The sequence below is a fragment of the Vulpes lagopus genome, chromosome 18, assembly GCF_018345385.1.
Source record: "Vulpes lagopus strain Blue_001 chromosome 18, ASM1834538v1, whole genome shotgun sequence".
NCBI classification, from domain to species: domain Eukaryota; kingdom Metazoa; phylum Chordata; class Mammalia; order Carnivora; family Canidae; genus Vulpes; species Vulpes lagopus.
The window spans coordinates 10723973-10745314 of NC_054841.1; the positions used below are offsets into that span (position 1 = coordinate 10723973).

At 40.4% G+C, this 21342-nt stretch overlaps 1 protein-coding gene across 1 annotated transcript in view; it reads right to left on the bottom strand.

Moving 5' to 3' along the window:
• PTPN1 (protein tyrosine phosphatase non-receptor type 1) overlaps positions 1–21342 on the bottom strand; it is a 67040-nt gene that overhangs the window by 16422 nt on the left and 29276 nt on the right. The window contains exons 2-3 of the mRNA XM_041733051.1: positions 5648–5738; positions 2507–2607 (exon numbers count right to left, since the gene is read on the bottom strand). Coding sequence (XP_041588985.1) covers positions 2507–2607; positions 5648–5738 — 192 coding nt within the window. The remainder of the gene's footprint in view (positions 1–2506; positions 2608–5647; positions 5739–21342) is intronic.

The window sequence follows — 21342 nt, forward strand, 5'->3', positions numbered from 1 at the left end:
TCAATCCTTATTTACAGGGTTGTGAAAGTTTATATGTTCATACATATAAAGGCCTTACCACAGCACCTGGAACACAGTCAACAACCAGTAAAATGTTAACTGCTATCACTACTAATTATTACTATTACTAATGATGGACCTGATAATGGCCTGCCTTTATCCTTAGAACAAGGAACGTAAGAGATTTAGACACAAATGATCACTCAGTGGTCCAAGGGGGTCCAGTGTGGGACTGGGACACAGTGGGGTGTTTGCCAACCTGGGAATGGGCACAGATGTTTGCTGGATACAAGAGTACAAATGCCTCCAGTTTGTGGCAAATGTTAGCACTGTCTGGAAGGGACATCACTTCTTACCTCCATGACAGAGCCTGTCACCTATGCCAGCACCACATCTAGAATGGCTTCCAGTATCATCTGTTCTCATCCAAATTCTCCTGATTCTCTGCATCCTTTCCCTTCAAGTCCCACTACACCTTCCTTACCTGACCACATGAGCCCTCAGTGCCACTCACTCTCTTGAACTCAGCTGCCTCCGGCTACCTAAACAGGACACATACGTGCTCCAGAGGGAGCCTCCGACACCAGCAGTCAGATGCATAACCCTTTCCAGTCAATTAATAGAAAAATGGCTCCTAGAAGACAGGAGTCCTGGGGCCTCTGGGCAGGCCACCATACTTTTCATCCTGCAGTCTGGGCACAAGGACCAGGTCTCCCAGCTGTGGCTATCACCCATTACCAGCCTGTCATTGTCCCTACTTTCCATCACCCTAGTTCTGGATGGGGTTCAGAGATTAAAAATCATGTAAGATCTGAAAGGAGACACACCAGACTTAGCCAACACTTCATTGTGGAGGTGACAGAGGGCACTTTTGACATTATTCTCTACACTTCCATACCACTGCCTTTAAAAAAAGGGGGGGGGGGGAGACTATAAACTGGTGCTATTTGCACAATGAACAATATTGTAAATTTACAAAATGGGCAGGGTTTCCTTGGTTTTGTGGCTCGGAAAATGTGTACCTCCAACTGTCTAGAGGTACAGCTCTGGGGTCAGGCTACTTCAATTCCTTTTATAAATCCCTGGGCAAAGGGTGACCATGCAGGCAGAGAGATTTATCCATGTTACCAACCTGACAAAAAAAGAGACCATCAGATGTGCCAAGTAATTGCTAGGGTATGGGGGTGGGGAAGAGGGTGGTAGAACAGTTTCCATGGTGATATCTTAGTGCTCCATTTGACTTTATACCCCTATCTATCTTTGCGCTGGACTTCCTAACTCCACACCAAAGCTGAATGGCTAAAATCAGGAAGTAAGAAACCTGACTTCTTCTAAAAAGAGAAGTTGCCAAGAAGCCACCTTTCCCTCAACCTCTTCTTGCCAGCCTGCCACTACCAGGATTTCCCTCCTTCTCACTCTACCACAACCACCCTGGAGATGCTGGGAAGATCACAGGCTGAGGCCTGGTAAAAGGCCTGCCCCTGACACATAGATCAAGAACTTCCTCAATGGCCCCAGGACTGAACACAGCATAGCTGATGTCCCATACACTGGAAGGCACTTGGGCTGATATTTCTCATGGACAGAGCAGAAACAGGACAGGACAAGACGGGGCAGGAAAGAAGAGCCATGGGCAGTATGCCCTGATCTGGCTCCCTGCTCCAAGGCAGCCTTTGCTCATGCACTTTTCTAGCTTTGCTGTCATTTTAATCCCCCAGTATTAAACAGATGTACAATGTTCAAAATCACCTTATACCCTAAAGCCATACAGAACACTGATAAATGGATATGGAATGAGAAGGCAAAAGCTATGACTAAAAAGTTAGAGTGACTTACAGGTAACAGACTAAGACTTGAGAAAATGAATTAAAAAGGAACTTCTCTACCCTCTTTCCCAGATACCCATGGTCCTGGGGTCATATGCCAGTAAGTGTTTCTACAAGAAGGTTAAATATTAAATCACTCTTATGATTTTTTTTTTCCATAAGGATGCCAAAAGCCAGTGGGAATTTTAAATGATTTTCCATGCTTGTCCACATAATCTAAGGATGCATTTTTTCTGAGCCAAAGAATGAGGACCAAGCTGAGGAATTCTGAGCGGACACCCGGACAAAGATTACGGGTCTACCGCTAACCCTCTTTGATTTCTGTGAGCAGCACTCGATACTCTGAAGTTGAGTTAGGAAACCAACACAGGAACGGGCCCTTCTCTTGCCACAGGTCTGCTGCCTCTGTCAATGGACCACAGGCAATTCTGGCATTTCATGCTGTTTTCTGTAAGCCCAGCAGCAGTATACTTCCCAGAAAAGATGCATGTTACAACCAAACTGAATCTCTGAAGGAAGATTTTTCCTTCCTCATTGTTCTTTTGGATTGTGGAAAACCTGACCTTCTAAAAGATGTAGCAGGTTTTATTTGAAGTATAGATGACAGCACTCTAAAATTCTTAAGTTGACATCAAGTAAGGGCAAAAAGCCACTAAAAAAATTTTGGACAATTCATTTACCTGGGTAAGAATGTAACTCCTTTGGGCTTCTTCCATCTTTATCAAACTGGCGTTGATGTAGTCATTATCTTCTTGATGTAGTTTAATCCGACTATGGTCAACTGAAAGGCAAGTCAGAACTCGGAGGTTAGTCCTGGATGACCAAAGTGTCCACACAGGCAGTGCACCCCATGGGGAAAGCAAAAAAGGTGAGTCGGTGGCATTAAGGGCGTTTACATGTTTAATTGAGATTAGTCATCAATATAAGGATGACTTAGTATTTTCAGAAAAGTTTCTGGAAGTGTTTGAAACTTTTGCTAAATAGCAACAGAGACAAATCACACTAAAACATGGGTTATTTCCTAACTGGATAAGCTGTTTTTAGGTCCCACACTTATCACTGCCCCATAACTCAGGAGGCTGTGAGGAGGGGTTGTCAAGGGATCTGTTTTCAGATGCCTAGTATATACTTCACATATGGTAAAAAAATACAGTGGCTTCAATCTTTAAAAGGGGGAAAAAATACACCAAAAATTTCACTCAGTCCTTAAAGCTCTAGTTGGTACAACGAACCACCATAGGTAGGATTTATGATCATCTCTCCATCTAACCTATGTCTAATGATTTGATGCTGAAATGACCTAAGTAGATAGTGGTGTGGAAAGGGATACCTCGAATTCCTTTATGTCAGTTTTTTGGTTTCTTTTTAAGTTTTGAGTGTAAAACACTTAAATGATTCTAATCTATGAATTAAATTCAACTAGAATTGAATTCTAATATTTCGAATTCAGAAACTGTCATGATCAAAGACATTTAAAAGATACTTAACTAGAAAAAATTAACTCTGAATCCAAAATACTGGAAGTACACTAAACATAACTTTCAGAAGTTTTTAAAATTTAACTCTCGTTTGGGAGGTCTGCACCAGGTTACTGAAAATGCATAGCCACTTTTTTTTTTCCTTTCACCATGACTTGGTCACAAAAGCAGTGGTTCCCTGGAGGCCACTTTCCTTACTCTGCTCATGTAGCAAACAAGAACAGGTGGGTATTTTTATTTCTGGTACAATGCAAGGAAGGATGGAACCCAGGTGACCATTCATAAATACTATCTTCTCGAGCCCAATGGGAAAGAAGTTAAGGGGGGACACATGGTTTGGGGCCTTTTGTTCTAAAGGATTCCAAGGAAATGTTTTTAAAAATTCGTCACCATTTGGAATAATGTTTCTCATCTCAGAGGATTAATACGAATTCAAATACTTGGGTAATATTTAAGTAGTAGATATTAAAGAACTCAAAAAAGATGATGAGACCATATAACCCGTTGATGGGTTACATGAATGGGTTCAAACAGCACCTGAACAGGGTTCAAGATGGGTGACCTTGGACAAGCAATTCTGAGCCCTGGGCTTCTCATTTGCCAAATGGAAGACAGACAACAAAATCACTTTCTACCTTCAATCATTCTCCCCATGTTCCCTGTGACCCTAAGAGCAAATTCTCTGTTGCTGGACAGTGGAGTTGGGGGAAAACAAGAGAAACAGAAGTGAGATTAGGGGTGAAAAGGTTTGGGAACTGTTTCCTGGAAGAGTATTTTAAATGCTTTATTTCCTCTGTAAAACTGACTCATAAAAACATTTAGATGAGCACTGATGAAAAATGCAGAAAAGGATGTATTAAGACATTACTGACTAGTGCAGAGGAAGGATGGCAAGGGGGTCCCTCCTGGCTCTGCATGAAAGATGCCAACAGTGACTGTTCATTGAAGCCCAGAGTAGCTGGCCAGGACCTCACAACAGAATCACCTGAGGAAAGCTTTGTTTTATTGATAAAACCAACTAGGTGCCACAGCCTAGACATGCTAAATCAAGTGTGCTGGGGTGCAATAATGTGCCACTTGATGGCCTAGCACTACACTTCAGATGTGTCTGGTGTACGCCTTTAGTTAATAGCCACTGTTGGTTAATCTCAACCACAGTGAATATTTATGAGCAAGATACTGAGCTAAGTGGCTTATGTTATTTTATTTCATCTTCACACAATCCTGAGATCTGCATGGCGACTCTTCTGCGGACAGCACCAAATGCTAGCACCCGCAGGAATGGCGTGACTTAGGCATGCAGGAAGGGCCTGCGCAAGGGAGAACTGATGGAGACTTCTATGTTCCTGGCAGATGGAAGGCATTGCCACGGGAGATGCTGGCAGCTACAGTCCACTCTGATGGACAGGGTCTAACATCCTGGGAGGTGATTTATTTTTATTTTTTTTAAAGATTTTATTTATTTATTCATGGACACACAGAGAGAGAGAGGCAGAGACACAGGCAGAGGAAGAAGCAGGCTCCATGCAGAAAGCCTGACGTGGGATTCAATCCCAGGTCTCCAGGATCACGCCCTGGGCTGAAGGCAGCATTAAACCGCTGAGCCACCTGTGCTGCCCCCTGGGAGGGGATTTAAAAGGTCCTCCGTGGCCTCGGTTCTCCATGGCCTAGAGGAGATGGCAAAGTTCATGCTCTTTACTTGGCTCCAGTTTTTCTTGCTTTACATAAATTCTAACATGTTTAGTTCTTGACTTTTGAGATTTCAGCAGATTCAGAGCCAATTACTCAAAAGGCAGAGGAGGCGGTCAGAGGCCAGAAGGCACACTGAAAGATAACGGCAAGAAACAGCTAGAAGAATGAGGATGGCAGCGGAGGGTAGGGTGGGTGGGGGTAGAACAAGCAGAGCTGTCTTTAGTGTGTGGGGGGGGCACCACTCCTACTCCTTAATGGCTGTGCAGGGCATCATTACAGTTCAATACGATGCTCAGGGTCTAATAATACTGTTGCTGAGTCATCCAGAAAAGGTTATATTATGCCTACTATACTCTGCTTCAGCTGGTAGGAAAATGATTCATCATAAAAATAGTCAAAACTAAAAAAAGTGCTTTGAACTTAGCTGAATTTTCCAGAAACTGAAACCTCATTCCTTCTACAATCATGGAAAAAACGAACCGTTCCTCTCCGTCTCTGATGCCTTTATTATAGGAAACCACCAAGTCATAAACCTGTACTGCTATCGATTTATTAGTAAAGCCCACGGGCTCAAGGGGTGCTGGCGGAGAAGGCTGCAGCTGAGCACCCAACAGAAACAGTGAGACTGGTAACGGTGATGTGAATACTTACAGGGACTGACATCTCTGTACCTGTTTCGGTTTTTGTTCTTAGGAAGCTTGGCCACTCTACACGGAAAGTCACTGGCTTCATGTCGGATATCCTACCAAAAAAAAAAAAAAAAAAAAGGATAAAGAGTTCTCTTTTGAAGTTTCTGGCATCAGGAATCCATCCAGACATTTAAGTATGCACCATGGACTATATTGCAGGCACTGAGAGGACTTGGGACAGAAACACACATCAAACAGAGCGAGGCAGTGTGGGAAATCCAAGGTGATAACTCAGAGGCACGTGCAAGGTCATGAAGGGAAACCAGATGATGAACCACCACATGCCTGCAGCGGAAGGAAGGCATGGGGCTGAAGCTGGGAGACGGAAAGGGGTGGGGGGCTCTTCCGGGAATACCCAGCACAGCAAAGGCAGGACAGTGAGTGGGCTGCCAGGAGCAAGGACAGGCAGCTGGAGCACACAGGTGGGCAGGCAAGATCTCGGGAGAGCCTTGAACATCACACCTGGGAGCTCCATCTGTAACCCTGGACAAAACTACAGTTATTGAGAGCAGATAAAATGCTCTTTTATGCCAAGAATTACTCAGCTGCTTTCCAAGGAGATGGTAGACAAATCCCATTACACCAAACTGTCAGAAAGAGGAAGCACCTGGGAACAGAAGACCCAAACTATGCCTCCTGCTAGACTGATCGCATGCATCTAATTTTGCTCTTCTAAAACCCCATGATAATCCCATTTAAAAATATTTTCTTTCTAATTTTCTAATTGTTAAAAGATAAATCCATACAACAATGTAAATGTATGTACTGCCACTAAGCTATATATCTAAAAATGGTTACAATAGTAAACTTTGGTATTTTTTAAACTACATTTAAAAGAAAAAGACAAACTCACAGGAGAGGGCAGAACAGGAGAAGACAGCAGCAGCAGAAATTTTGGAAGCTGGAAATCTTATTAGTAGTTGGCAGGTCTGAGAAGGCTCAATTACAAGCCAACAGTGGGGAAAGCTGAGAACCATCTGATTTCCACCATAGAATTGTACGGAGGCTCAGGAAGTACTGTTTTTGGAGGGAGCAGTGGGATTCATTGCAAGGGACAGGGCTGGAACTATCTGTGAAGAAACAGGTCTCCCCATGGCCCCCCTTCCGCGCTGCTGGGTGCTGCTAGGTGACTGTCACCCCACACCACAGAACTCTGGACAATGTAAATCAGGAAGAGAGTGCTTTCTATGGGATCTGAGCAGACAAGAGGAAAGACCAGAAGATACTATCATCAGGGTGTGCAAGGAACAGCCTAGCTAGTGCTGTTGAGCTGATGAGCCCCTTCCACCTTCTCAGAGCTTTCAATCTGCCTTGTGAGCCCCAACTCTTCATCACACATGGACAACCACTGATGCTAAGATGTGAGAAGAAAGCCTCTAATTTATAAAAAGATTTACAAGAAAAACAAAACAGGACTAAAGCTCCTTGGAAGAAATAAACTACAGAGAAAAGAAAGTTTAAAAAAATATATCATTAATATACTCAGATAAGAAAAGATATTGTATCCATGAATTAAGAACAAGATGTTAGGTAAAGGTAGAAGAAATCCTCCCAGAAAGTAAAGCACTTCCATCCCCAAAAAGCCACAATAGAAAATTAGGCAAAAAAAAAAACAATGAAAGAAAACATTTAAAAAAAAAAAAATCAAGAAAATCTTCCAGACCCATCAAATGCTCATCATAATGATAAAAAACAGACCTATACTAAGGCATAGGTATGTGAGTCCAGAATCCTTCAAAGAAAATATTCTGGGGGCACCCGGGTGGCTCAGTTGGTTGAGTGCTGGGCTTCTTGGTTTTGGTTCAGGTCATGATCTCAGGGTCCTGGGACTGAACCCTTCATTGGGCTCCATGCTCAGCAGGGAGTCTGTTAAAGATTCTCTCTTTCTCTCTGCCCCTCCCTACCATGCACTCTTGCTCTCTAAAATAAATAAATCTTTTAAAAAAAGAAAAGAAAGAAAAAAATCCTTTAAGTTCCTAGAAAGAATATAGTTCACATTCAAAGGATAAGGTCATTAAAATGGCCTCAGACTCTGTGAGAACACTGAAAGGTAGACAGCAATGGAGCAATGCTTTTAGAATCTGAAGCAAAATGATCTCCAACCTAGAATTCTATATCCAACTCAATTATCAGCAAGTGAGAAGGGGCAATGAATTAACACTGCAGAGAGGCAAGAACTCAACACTTTACAATACCTAAATTCCCATCCTCAGCAATCCACTGAGCCTGTCTTCTACCCAAGGGAAGAAATAAACCAAGAAAAGAGAAAAATATAAGCTATAGTAAGGAAAAACACATCTGACACAAGACCAAAGGAAACTTCCACTCAAACTGTGGAGGGAGGAGCTCCCAGATGCTCAGATCTAGGAGCAAGCAGGCCAGACTGGAGCAGTATGACTCAAGAGACAGATGTGTCAGTGACATGCCTTTGTCCACCATACCCACTGTGACTGAAAGAAACCACCAGAAGGAAATGAGAAGACCTGAAATCCCAGAAATGGGGAATCCAATCAAGAAAAATAGAGGAAGTTTCAAGGATGAAAGCTGCCTCTGCCAGGCCTACAGACCAAGCAAGCCAGAAAAAAGGAGAAGAGAGGTCTTTAGAACAGATGATGCCTCTAAAACAAAAACTGAAACCGAGAAATCACCTGAAATTGCTCCAATACAGCAGCCACTACCTGTATGCAGCTGAGAGCACATGAGAGGTGGCCAGTCTGAAAAGAGTGTAGAACTGCCCATCAGATTCTGATTACAGTACTAAAAAAGCAAAGTAAAATATCTCAAACATTTTCAGTAATGTTTCAGTAATGCTGAAATAATATTTTGAACATATTGGAGTGAATACACTATTAATCTCATCTGCTTCTTTTTACCTTTTTCCTGTGACCACTAGGAAAGGTGAAAGTAGGCAGGGTGCCCTGTATTCCTACTGGCCAGTGCTGACTGACCTTGTGGAAACCTGTCTGAGAGGCTCTAGGAGGTATGGGATGAGGTAGCAACAGGCAGAAAGAAGCCTTTGCAAATCAAAGTATACAAGGCGATTATTAACTATGGGAAAACTTTAAAAAGGAAACTATGGTAGGACTCCCATCTGTGACTATGTGCACAGGGAAACAATGTAAATGGTGGATATTGTTTTAACCAAAAGGTGTAACAGACTGGGGGAACAGGGAAAATGCAAGCAAAGGAAGGCTGTTCAAGAAAATGAAATCCTCTACCCGTGTAAAGGTTCAAATTAATAATCAGAAAATAAACATTCTCCTTAGAAATACAGAGATCTGTACAAGCAAGAATCAGCAGCTCAAATAACTGAAAATGGCTATGGCCAGAGAGGCTGTGGCAAAAGTCTGAGGTGTGGAGAGCACAGCCTCTGGCTTGTATCATCAAACTATCACAGTCCTCTTTCACGTCTCAAACCATGTGCAGATTCGACTTGAATTTTTTTAGAATTGCCACATTCTGCTAGTCTAATTACTTAAAAGTGGCAAAATAGTAGGGAGGTCTTTTGGACTCACACTAGAGATGAGCTAATAATTTAAAAGCATGTTTACCCAGGGGCACCTGTAGCTCAGTTGGTTAAGCGTCTGCCTTCGGCTCAGGTCATGATTCCAGGGTCCTGGGATTGAGTCCCGCCCCGGGCTCCCAGCTCAGGGGGAGCCTGCTTCTCCCTCTCCCTCTGCCACTCCTCTGCTTGTGCTCTCTCTCTCTGTTGAATAAATAAATAAAATCCTTAAGAAAAAAAAACAAAAAAAACAAAAGCCCTTAAGTAAAATAAAAGCATGCTTATAAACTGATCTGAGATAAGCAAAAAAAACCCAGCATAACACACTCATCACATCATCTGTGGATGAGATTAAGCTTTCAGGGAAATGTTATACAACACAGAAAAATAACTTGAAGGAATAAAAATCTAAGTCTTCTATTTGATTGGAAGCACTTAGCAACAAGTACGAATTCTGCCTTGGGAGGTGAAACAGTCTGGTCAATCCAGCTGGTGTGACTGAATAGAGACGGAAGAAATCATTGATATGGTTAAACCACTGAACCAACAAATATTCACTCTGGGGAAATAAGGTCCAAAGTATCAGTAACTGTGGGCAATTGACTTTATTCAGCCAAAGGATTATATTAGTATGTACTTTATTTGTTGTGCTCCTGGCCCCCACCAAAAAGAGAAAGGGAAAGAAAATAAAATTTGAGGATGTCCATTAGTAAAGATAATGAGGAAATATGTGGTATTCACAAAATACTTTTTATAAATTGATTTTTAAACTAAGGTAAACTCAGTAAAATGCAGACTTTAAAGTGCAATAAGCTTTTCTAACCAACTTTAACCTACAAGTAATAAACTATACTTTTAAATGTTTCTCTACATTACAGTAGCAGGGGGAAATATAGGCATGCTCTGAATACAAGTATTTTTATTTCATTTAGTAAAATAAAGTGCCAGGTTTACAGTCTTGAACTGGAGGAGTGATACAGTACCTTTAAAGTTAAAGGTAACTACTAACAGTAGTTTGGAAGTAAAATGTACTAGATCAAAAACCTTTACAGAATTACAGCAAAACAAAATCTCTACATTATGAGACTGTAACAAAGGTAAGCTAACTTTCCAAAAGCTGTAGAAAAAGGCAGATTACTAATGAACAAGTTTAAGGAGACTTCTATCACCAGCATAAAATATCCCTAGATCATTTATTTTATTTTATTTTTAATGCATGAAAGACAGAGAGAAAGAGAGAGAGAGGCAGAGACACAGGCAGAGGGAGAAGCAGGCTCCATGTGGGGAGCCCAACGTGGGACTCGATCCCGGGGCCTCCAGGATCACATCCTGGGCCGAAGGCGGTGCTAAACCCCTGAGCCACCCAGACTGCCCCCCTAGATAATTTATTATGCCAATCAAGATAAAATAATCTAACAAGTGTGTAGAATTTCCACCCAGAGAAAGTAAAACAAATAATAAAATAAAATAAAATAAAATAAAATAAAATAAATAAAATAAAATAAAATAAAATAAAATAAAATAAAATAAAATGCCTTAAAGGTAATGATGAGAAGATGAATGCAGGGTAAATCTGGGAGCCAAGACAAAAAGGAAATGATGAACTTGCCATGATACAAGTTCCCAGAAGCATCCCTTAAAGAGACACCAACATGCCCAGATCAAAGTGTACCTCAGCATTTTGTGGATAGAACCTCATTAAATGAAAAATTATACTGGTAAGAAATAAAATATACCAAGGTGTAACAGATTTTTTTTTACCTACCTGGTCCTTCTCTTAGCCAGTTCTTTACTGGCTTTTTAAGAGCCTACTTCCTATTTTTTTGTGTGTGTAGATTTCAGAAATGTGACAGAATAAAAGCATGTGGACTAGATGTCTTAGTGCTAAAGTGATAATGTGCTACTGAAAGGGGCTCAGTTTGGTCAAAGCTTACAAGTAAATGACTGAAATTATAGTGTATCATTTTATATGGCACTGGCCACTCAAATGAGCTGAATTATCTCTAGAGCGAACTATTGTTATGAGAGAAAAAATTATGGTTTTCTAAAATTATGACTTAACTGGGCTGGAAAGGTGTGCTACCAAAGCTTGATAAATCATAAATAAAACATCTGAACTGGTAATTTTGAAAGAGGCAAGGAAGCAAATAGGACTTAAATAACATTACAGGTAATGACATTACCTAAATAATTTCTAAAGCTGGTTCTTGATTCCCATCCTGCTCCACTTTTTTTTTTTTTTAAAAGGATTTCATTTATTTATTTGAGAAAGAGAGGAACTGAGTGAGAGAGTGCAAGGATGCATACACTCTTGAGCTAGGCTAGGGGCAGAGGGAGAGGGAGAGGAACAGACTCACTACTGAGCACAGGGCCCACAGGGCTTGATCTCAAGACCCTGAGACCTGGACCTCAGCCAAAATGAAGAGTCGAATGCTTAACCACCCCTATGTTGCTCCACTCATTTAAAAAGGTAACAGTTAACTCTCCCCAGTGAATACAAAGGGGTATCATACTTAGAAAAAGCTCTGGTACCAGAATGAATTAGGGCCCAGAGTGAATTCATTTCTGTACACATTCAGGAAAACTCATTATCCATTATTCAAATACCTTCCAAATGCAAGTAGGCAAAGTAAAACTTGGGTCTGGGGTTCCCAGTAAAAACTGGGTGGAAAAAAACTTATTATTTGAGATTTCTATTTTTTTGTTTGTTTGTTTTAAACACGCACAGGCATAAAATAAAAGCCAGTCCAGCCTTGCAGAAATATTTTGTTTATAGTAAGCACATCGTTAAGTATAGCAATTTTGGTTTTCACACCCTTTCTCTTCAGTTCCACAACGAGGTGAATGTCCCTTATTGACTCCGTGGTAAAATGCATTAGTCACTTTTTAACTGTTGGACATGTGCCAAGGTAGACAGCATGGCAGCCGTCAGCAGCTGGGAGTGCCTGGGTCCTCGCCTCTCCACCTCTCCTAGCACAGGCACAGGCACAGGCCCAGAGGACACAGCCAGACTCTGGTGATGAATTAATGGATGGTCCCAAAGGCTCCCCAAACTCAGGGTCCTTACCTCTATATACCAAACACTCCATTTCGTGAGACAGAAATGCTCTGAAAGGGAGGGAGTATGTTTAAGCATATGTCTGATCTGATCCTATTCTCTCAATTATCTATTACAAAATGGAAGTTATTGGTATAATAAATATCATTAGTATTTTGCTTTGCAATTGGGAAAGAGGGTCTCATGACAAGATAGTTACCAAAATAGCTACTAATACATGGATTCAAAGCAGAAAGGGTTTTCTAATGGTTCCAACAGTGGTTTGTTTTAAAAAGTCCAAAGGGAGAAAAAACTCCAAGGGTACTCTGCATTTGCCAGGATTGAGGTGAACTACAAAGTCCCTTTGCACCTTCAACATCTATACTCTTTCCAACCCTGTTCTACAAATGATGACCTAATTTGATTATTCAAGCTGTTACCTAGTACTTTATGGAGGTCCTGGCTCTCAGAAATGGACATAGCAAGCTAGATTGAAGGGAAGTGCTGAAGTACAGTAAAGGCAGTAATTTAAAATGCAGTAAGTGAGCAAAGAGGGGTGTACATTTCCTGGAACTCTCAGGGCAGTTGCCAGCTGAACCGGGATATATATACATATACACACACACACACACACACACACACACATACATGCAGGGGAGGGGGGTGCTAGCCTAAAATTCTAAAGACCAGATCTTCAAAGTAACATATAGATCAAATTTTGTTAATCATAAATCTCCTTATAAAGGTGAACACAAAATTTCTGTATAACAAAGTATTGTATGTCTGTATATATTCTAAGTATAAGAAATATACTCTAAGAAATATAAAATATAAAAATCATCCAAGTCAGAGGTTTAAAAGCCTTTAAAAGCTGAAAGCAATACTGTGTCCTTTATATACAGAAATAAGTAGAATATAATTTACTATAAAAACTGTAGGAAAATATTTTTATTATACACATAACTTTATACAATCAACTAGCAAGAAATCATATATTCATGTTAAGTTTTAAAAATGATCTACAATGTTGAGATAATAAAAGAGCTTAAAATTTAATCAAATTAAGCCTGTTTCGGTTTAAGTTTTAAAATGACTGTGTATTGAATAAAAAGAGAGGCTGAAAAAAATCCGAAGCACCTAAGAATCTTCTATGGTGGCTGAAAGACAGGGAAAAGAGGGAAAACCGGTCAGCATTTAAAAGGCAGCAGGCTATACAATCATCGTCCCTGCCAGAATCTGAGAAAGTGTTGGATCTTCTTGTATACTGGTCTGGGGTGAGGTTAAGATAAAGGAATTACAAATCACTAACAAGAACAAGTATGTCCATGTGGGAAATGACATGGAGAAAAGCATAAACAAATTGCTTTACATATTCCCCACGCATGGGAGGAGGAGGGATTGGGGTGGGGATATGGATGCCCTTCATGGAATTGGCAAAGGGAACATCTGGTGGAGACGGGTGGAACCGATTCCACACTTTGATGTACACTCTCTGCTTGGAACACAGAACAATGGCCAATTAAATATAGAGAAAAGCACAAAGGCATAACTAGGCTCAAAACCAGAATGAGAATGAATGCAAAGGAAACAAAAGCCCTCCCACTCAAAATGGCCTGTAAACACAGTATCAAAAACAGAGCAGATGACTAGTTCTGAAAAAGCCGACTAGGGAAAAAATCCATTACACGTGAAATGTATTATACACCCTGTCAGGCACTTTCAAGATAAATATATTCAAGATCAGGGATAAATGAAGGCAACATTTTAAAAAAAGATGTTGTGAATAAGAACAGTGAGAAATGAAACCAGAATAAGTAGATAGGAAAGAACAAGTGAGAAATCTTAGAAATGAAATTTAAAAACAAAAACAAAACATAAAACCTCAACAGTGAGGATAAATGCTAGATTGAACACCGTCAAGGGAGGAGTAAACTGAAAGTTAGACTGGATGAATAGAGCATGAGGAATAGGACACAGAGGAGAGAGGCCACAACACATACTCAAGCAAGTCAGTACCCAGACACATCAAGGTAAGGGTTAAGCTGCAAAATATTAAGGATAAAGAATCTCCAAAGGGCAGCCCGGGTGGCTCAGTGGTTCTGCGCCGCCTTCAGCGCAGGGCATGATCCTGGAGACTCAGGATCGAGTCCCACATCGGGCTCCCTGCATGGAGCCTGCTTCTCCCTCTGCCTGTGTCTCTGCCTCTCTCTCTCTCTCTCGCACTCTGTGTCTCTCATGAATAAATAAAATCTTAAAAAAAAAAAAAAAAGAATCTCCAAAACAAATTACAGTACCTTTTGGAAGCTTAACAGAGCTTTAACATTACCAATTTTTAAGAACTCTATGGTTACACAGCCATTTAAAGTAAAAAAAACTCTTTACAATATAGAAAGGGCCCACTGTCATTGATGATGACCCTAAATCATTTATAAGAACAAAGCCACTTTACGTATTTATAGTTAACAGCTTTTTTTGATTCCCTAAGGTCTTGTGGAGTTTCAGAAGTGAAAATTATGTTCCAGCTGCAGTAATAGGACTCAATTAGAAATGGAGGATCTTATCTTCAAGAAAACTTTGTGATTAGTGAAAGCATATTGATACGGTCTTCTACTACTGAAAAACCTTGATGCAGACAAAATTAACTTGGAAACAGCATTCTGCGTTCATTATAGTAAGCTACTGCAACCTTTAATTATTTGTATACAAAGTAGAACAATTAACAAAGAGGTATAAAAACTGCTTTTTCAAGTGTCACTGATATTAAACCTTATTTTTAGAGTCCTTAGTAGTATATGCTTTTTTTTAATCACTTATGTTTCCTGTTAAATGTCATGACTTTCACCTTGGGCAGAAATCAATAGACAGAAAATGAATCAGACTTACAGTAATTGATGTCAATAAAACACACTGGAACCAGTATCTTTTTAAATGCTGAGAACCACAAAGCCATTCCTGTAAGAGAACAGTCTCAAAAACGGAATCTACTTTCACTTCTGTTTTGTTGACCTTCTGCTTTCCATAAGGACTGGCTAAGTACTTCAGGCCCTGGGGTTCTGGCACTTTGCTGGAGGACAGTGCAGTTGACTAAGGACACAAGTAGCTGGCAGACATGAAAGTGGAAGGCTTATACCTTCTTTTACAGAGAACCAGACTGCCAAACACCAGCTTCCTCCCTCCACGGTTAATTTCCCTAAGCTCAGCAGTCACAGGGAGGGCCCTTAAGAACCCACATGATATTCCCACACAATGTTCCCTCTGAAATAACTGAGAACCATGCTTATAAAATTGATATGATACTTCTGGAAATAATTTAGGAGTGTGAATGGGAGGAAAACACGATGTCCAAATGAAAGTAGCTTTGGTTAAGAATTTCTTAAATATTGCGAGGCAGTACAAGATTCTGATGCCTTAACCAAGGCTTTTTTGTATTATTATCATCAAACAAGTATGTTTTCTAAATACTTTCTAGATCTAAATTGCTTGTCTATACATACACCACTTAGGGGACTAGAGACGAAGAAGAAAGACATCACCAATGCCTCAAAGCATTACAATGTGATTAATTTTTCAGTGAGGCCACAAGAATAAAGTGATAATCTGGGGAAGAGAAGAAGCAGGTGACCAAGCTATTCCATATGGCTTTCCAAAGAACTCTATATGGATTAAAGAAGCAAAGCTTAAATTCAATATATGAGTCCCTTCAACTCATCTAAGTATCTACTGAGCACTGACCCTATGGCATGCACTAGGGATATGAAGATGAGCAACAAAGACAAAAGTCCTGCCTCCACGGACCTTGCATTCCACTTGGAAAGACAGACCAGATGCTAAATTCTGAGCTAGATGCTGTCACGTGTAACTCTCACAAACACATCCACGACTATTCATCAGGGTTACACAGCATTAACAATAAAACAGACAGATGAAGGCCCGCAAGCAAATGGACGTTCTACCTCCACCCCTACCCCACCGTTAGGGGTCTTAATCACTCTTGGAAAGGCAGAGTGAGTGGTTCAAAAGCCCCAACTTCTATGGGCACCTGCACCTTTCTTTTTGCTTCTTCCTGTGGATTAAATTTAGGATTCCAGCACCAACACCAAAACTGCCTAAGAATAGTACCAGGTTGTATACATAAAACCACATGCATCAGACATAACAGGCAGTTTAAGGATAATGTGGCCTAAACACATTTTTCTTTTTTAGACCCTAATCCATGAGTGAGATGCAACTTTACAGACATACAGCTAGTTTAGGATGTTGCCACATGATCAGCAAAGGTCCTAAAAACTTTATAGAGTTTCAGCAGCAAAATATCCTCAGGCCAATCTGGTGAGAGAGGGCTTCTTGACAAAACCTAAAATCGTTAGTTTAGCGTACACTTACTATTGCCATGCCAAGACAAGCTAGTCTTATCATGAAGTTACAAGACACAAAACCCATGTGAGTTCATAGCCTATGGCTTTGTTTCTCCATAAAGTCATGGAATACTCAAGGTTACTCAAGGTTGCTAGAGAAAGCAAGCCAGCATTTGCTGAATGCAGCAAGTGAAAGTAACATCATGGGAATGACTTTACAGCCACTCTAATTTAGTTACTTTAAAGTAATTCATTACATCATCATTGAAAAATTATTAACTGGTGGCATGTGTCACATGCACCTGCTCATAAGACATCTGGACAAGGAGCCACACTAGCACAAGATACCACTGCTAGAGGCCACAGGAACCCTTGAAGAGTTTTGGAAAAAGGCTCTCTCTTTGTTTTGTAAATTCTATGAATTTTGATAAATGTATAATGACATGTATCCGCCATTACAATATTAAAGAGAATATTCTCACTGCCCTAAAATCCCTTGTGCTCTACCTATTCATCCCTGTCTCTCTCCTCACAAATCCCTGGCAACCACTAATCTTGTTAGTGTCTCCGCAGTTTTGCCTTTTCCAGAAATGTCAAAGTTAGAATGATACTATATATAGCCTTTGTCCATTTTTTCTATAAGGTTGACTTTTTTGTAATAATATGCAGTGTTCCTTACATACTCTGGGCACAAGTCTCTTGGTGGTCATATATACAGCAAATATCTTCCTCTGTATCATTTAGCTTTTGCTGTGTATAAAATCATCCCAAAACATAATGCTAACAACAACTGCTTATTTGCTTATGATTCTTGAGGTTGGCCATTTGAGCTGAGATGGCTTGTCTCTGTTCCATGTGTGGTTGACTGGGCTTGAATATGCACTTATGGTCAGCTGGTGGCCCAATGGCCTCACTCACACACATACCTGATGCGTGGCTGGCTGCTGACAAGGGTGATGGTAGTCATTTTAAGCCACATGTCCTTCATCAACCAACAGGTTAGCCTGGGTTTGTAAAGAGGGTAGTGATTGTAGAATTCTCAAAACTAGCAAGAAAGGGCATGGCTCAGTATGCAAGCAAGTACTTTTTCAGGCCACTGCTTGTGTTATGATCACCAATATTCCATAGGCCAAAGCAAATCACATAGCCAAACACAAATTCAAAATTGGTTCTCTACCTCTTTAGGAGAATCACACTCAGAGGGGCAGGAGAAATCTAGGGCTACTTCTGCAAACAACCTAATGGTATCTTTTGATGAACGTTAAGTTCTTAATGTCAACGTAGCTCAATTTATCAATTTTTTCTTTTTTATGGTTTGCTTTCTGGGGTTGTCTTGTTTAACAAATATTTGCCCATCTCAAATTCATAAATACATTCTCCTACCCTGTTTTTCAAAAAATTAACTAAAGAAGAAAAATGTTTTCCACACATTTTAACTTACAGCCTGATTATGTTTCAGAATACTGGAATAGAACATACAGACAACAAGGTCACAGGTCTATCCCTTCCCACAGATTTTCGTGTGCGCAGGAAGTGCAGCTTTCATAAGGAAGCCTAACTTGGCGCAGAGTGTCCACTGGATGATGTACACACAGTGATCTCTTCTTATCCTTTGCCTATTAATCTTTGAGAATATTAGTATCTTTCTTATTCATATAACCTCTTTCTCTTTACATATTTTAATACCACCGATTCTGTCTCTGAGGGAAACCACTTTTCCAATTTCTTTGTTAGTACGTTTTAAAACTTTTATGTATGGGAAATTAAATTTAAGTGTGGGAGGATGATCATAAACCGTCAATATATAAATAATGGGGTGGCTACTGCTAGTTGGCAAGGTAATCAGTGGTTTTTTATTTTCTATTGCTTTCCAATATTTCCTACAAGGAACATGCACTGCCTGTGTAATTAAAAGTTTAAAAGTAGTTTTAAATTTGTATGCATTCCAAACTATTGACCTTTTCCTGCGCAATTTCCTCTACTGCTCCTAGCAGTAGAAAGTCTTTCTTCCTCAATATGGTAATACCACTTTTTAAAAAAGCATTTAATTTTAATCTATCTGGAGTTTGTTTTCCAGTTACAATTTTCAGCTATGCTCATCATTAGCCTTTAAGCCTCACACTGTGCTTCTGGTTCCATCAGTTTACCAGGTCAGTCCCATCCCACTCAGTGCCATCTTTGTGCTTGTATATTACAGGAGTTCAAACTGTCTATTAGAGAGAGCTCTTCCTCCCTGGAGGTTGAAATAGTAACAAAATAAAGCTGCATCTGATCATTCTGATGTCAGAATGAACAAATCACTATTTTCCAAAGATAGATGAACCATTATAATCAGGTAGAGTTGTTTTTTAAAGATGATGATGCAGCCTACTCATTTTTTGCAACTATTTGGCAAATTAAAAATCAACAGGAACATAAGAGATTAAAATATAGGGAATTTTTAAAGCCTACAATAGTAGTTCTGTAGTTAAAATGAATACTGTTACTTTATTCTTATGTAAGAAAAGAATGGGCAGGATGGCTCTGATACTAAAATCTCCTCCCATATTTATCTAGTATGTATTACTATGTAGAAACTTGTATTGAAATATAAGAATTAAAAACACTAATTTCTATTCACCATGTTCATAGCAGTTCCGTTAAAAAAAAAAAAAAAGGCAAAGCACTGTTCACCGCGTCAGCTGACTTCCAACTTTGAACAAAGCAAGTTTCACTTCATTAAGTATATTTAATTAAAAAGCAACTTTTAGATAATATCCAGGTAGCAGTTCTCAACAAATTAAATTAGTACATCCTCCCACCTTGTCAACATATTTTAGTAGGAGGAGATTTTCTTACAGGCTCTATTCCTTCCTCCTCTCAACTCCTGCCTTGGGCTTTTGGTCTTCTGCTTTCTTTGAGCTGAAGACATGAAGAGCACATTCTCTACACAATGTAAAGAGGCAGTAAACCTTGGCTAATAACATAGGATCAATTTTTAGAAGCTTTTTAAGGCTGATGGATGCTGAATCCTTCCTCAAGAGGGTATGCTCAATATCTCAATGCCACAACTAAAACTATATAGGAACCAAAATCCATATACATATACTGCTAGATACAAACTCGGGTCACGTCACTACTGCTACATAAATAACTGAAGCTACTGGAGAGTAAGACCCTTTAAAGATATTATAATTAGCTATTCTTCTTCCTCCCAAGGCTCACTAAATGACTAGCAGGAAAACGAATCCTAAGAACCAAATAAAACATTTTGCAAAAATCAGGATAAAGAACTTTAGGAAGCACTAAATCTAGGGCCATTTTCATGTAACAGTGATACATAAACTGAAAAAAAAAAAATCACTAGTCGAAAGTCTGGTTTCCCTACTGTGCTGAAAAGCAATCTTCACAAGATTACTCACAGTGAACAGTATAAAATTTCCCTAAGATATATTCATTAGAGAACAGGATGGTTAAAAAGCCAGAATTGTAATATTCCTTAAAGATAACTGGTTTTGCCTCCCAAACATATTCCTTAAAGCAAATTCTTACACAAGATGCAAAGGCGAGTTTTGACAATGACCTTCAGAATCAAAACCACAATGTATCATTGTACTTGCAGCCAATTTTCGCCCTTGCATTTCAAGTTGTGCCAAGTGTTGATGAGGCAGGTAGTTAGGTCATGGTCCCCGTTCTCAATGAGTTCCCACTTAGTGGGGGAAGACCACCTGTGGCCACAAACAAATACTGTAGGAAGTACTGATCAGAAGGAAAATCTATTCCACAGGAAAAGGGGAATGGCACCAAAGTTAGCTAGTAAAAATGGGAATAGTAAATTCAGCTGTAACTAACTGCAGAGCAGCCATGTCTGGTACAGACCAAAGAGATCTTCCTGACCCTGCTGACCAGTCGCTTCTCCTACCAGACTATGACCAGTGTCAATGGCAAGAAACAAATCAGACACAGTATGTCCAAGCTGTCTTGCGCAGGCCATCCTGGCACTGAAAGCCTGGCACGGAGGCCTGGGTGCAGAAGCGATGGCATTCTTCCTCACGGCCACCTCAGAAACCTGCTGCTTGGCCCATTGGCTAAGCCCCAATCGGCACACTGAGGTCAGAAAGGAGAGTGGGCCCGCACCCCCTACAGTGGCCTATGCCCCATTTCGGTGTACCCAGACCCCTCGGGATGCCCAGCATACACAGAACATTTCCTAAACTTCCTACCTCCAATCAATAGGGCTGGACAGGGTTTCTGGAAAAGAGGATAGAGGAGTGTCTCCTGCTCAAAGGAGCAGACATTCACCAGGTCTAGCTTGTTCAGCAGTGCGACCCAATTCCTGCAGTGGGCCCTCAGTAAGGATTTACAAAGGGGTGTGCTAAGAAACAGGTCAGAAAGCAAGGGAGACCTAGGAATCTGGAATTAAGAAAAGAGCTACAGCATGAGGAAGACAGTGGATACAAAATAAGGACTGCAATAAGAAAGTACTGACAACTGAACTAACTTTGAGAATTCTGTTCTTTGACCTCAACATGAGGCTCACGGGTGATTTTCCAGTAATGAGTAATTTCCTGCCTAGGATACCCAGGGAATGGCTGGGTGTGAGAGAAACATTTCTTGGAAGGATATGCCTCTCCCCCAGCCCCCACCCCTTCCCCTGTAGGCAGAGCCATTTTCTGATGTGATACATTCCTGGAGAAGGCAACATTCCATCCCAATGTACATCCTCCCTACAAATCTGGGATGGAGCAGGCCAATGGCTGGGATATCAGGAAGGATTTTATATG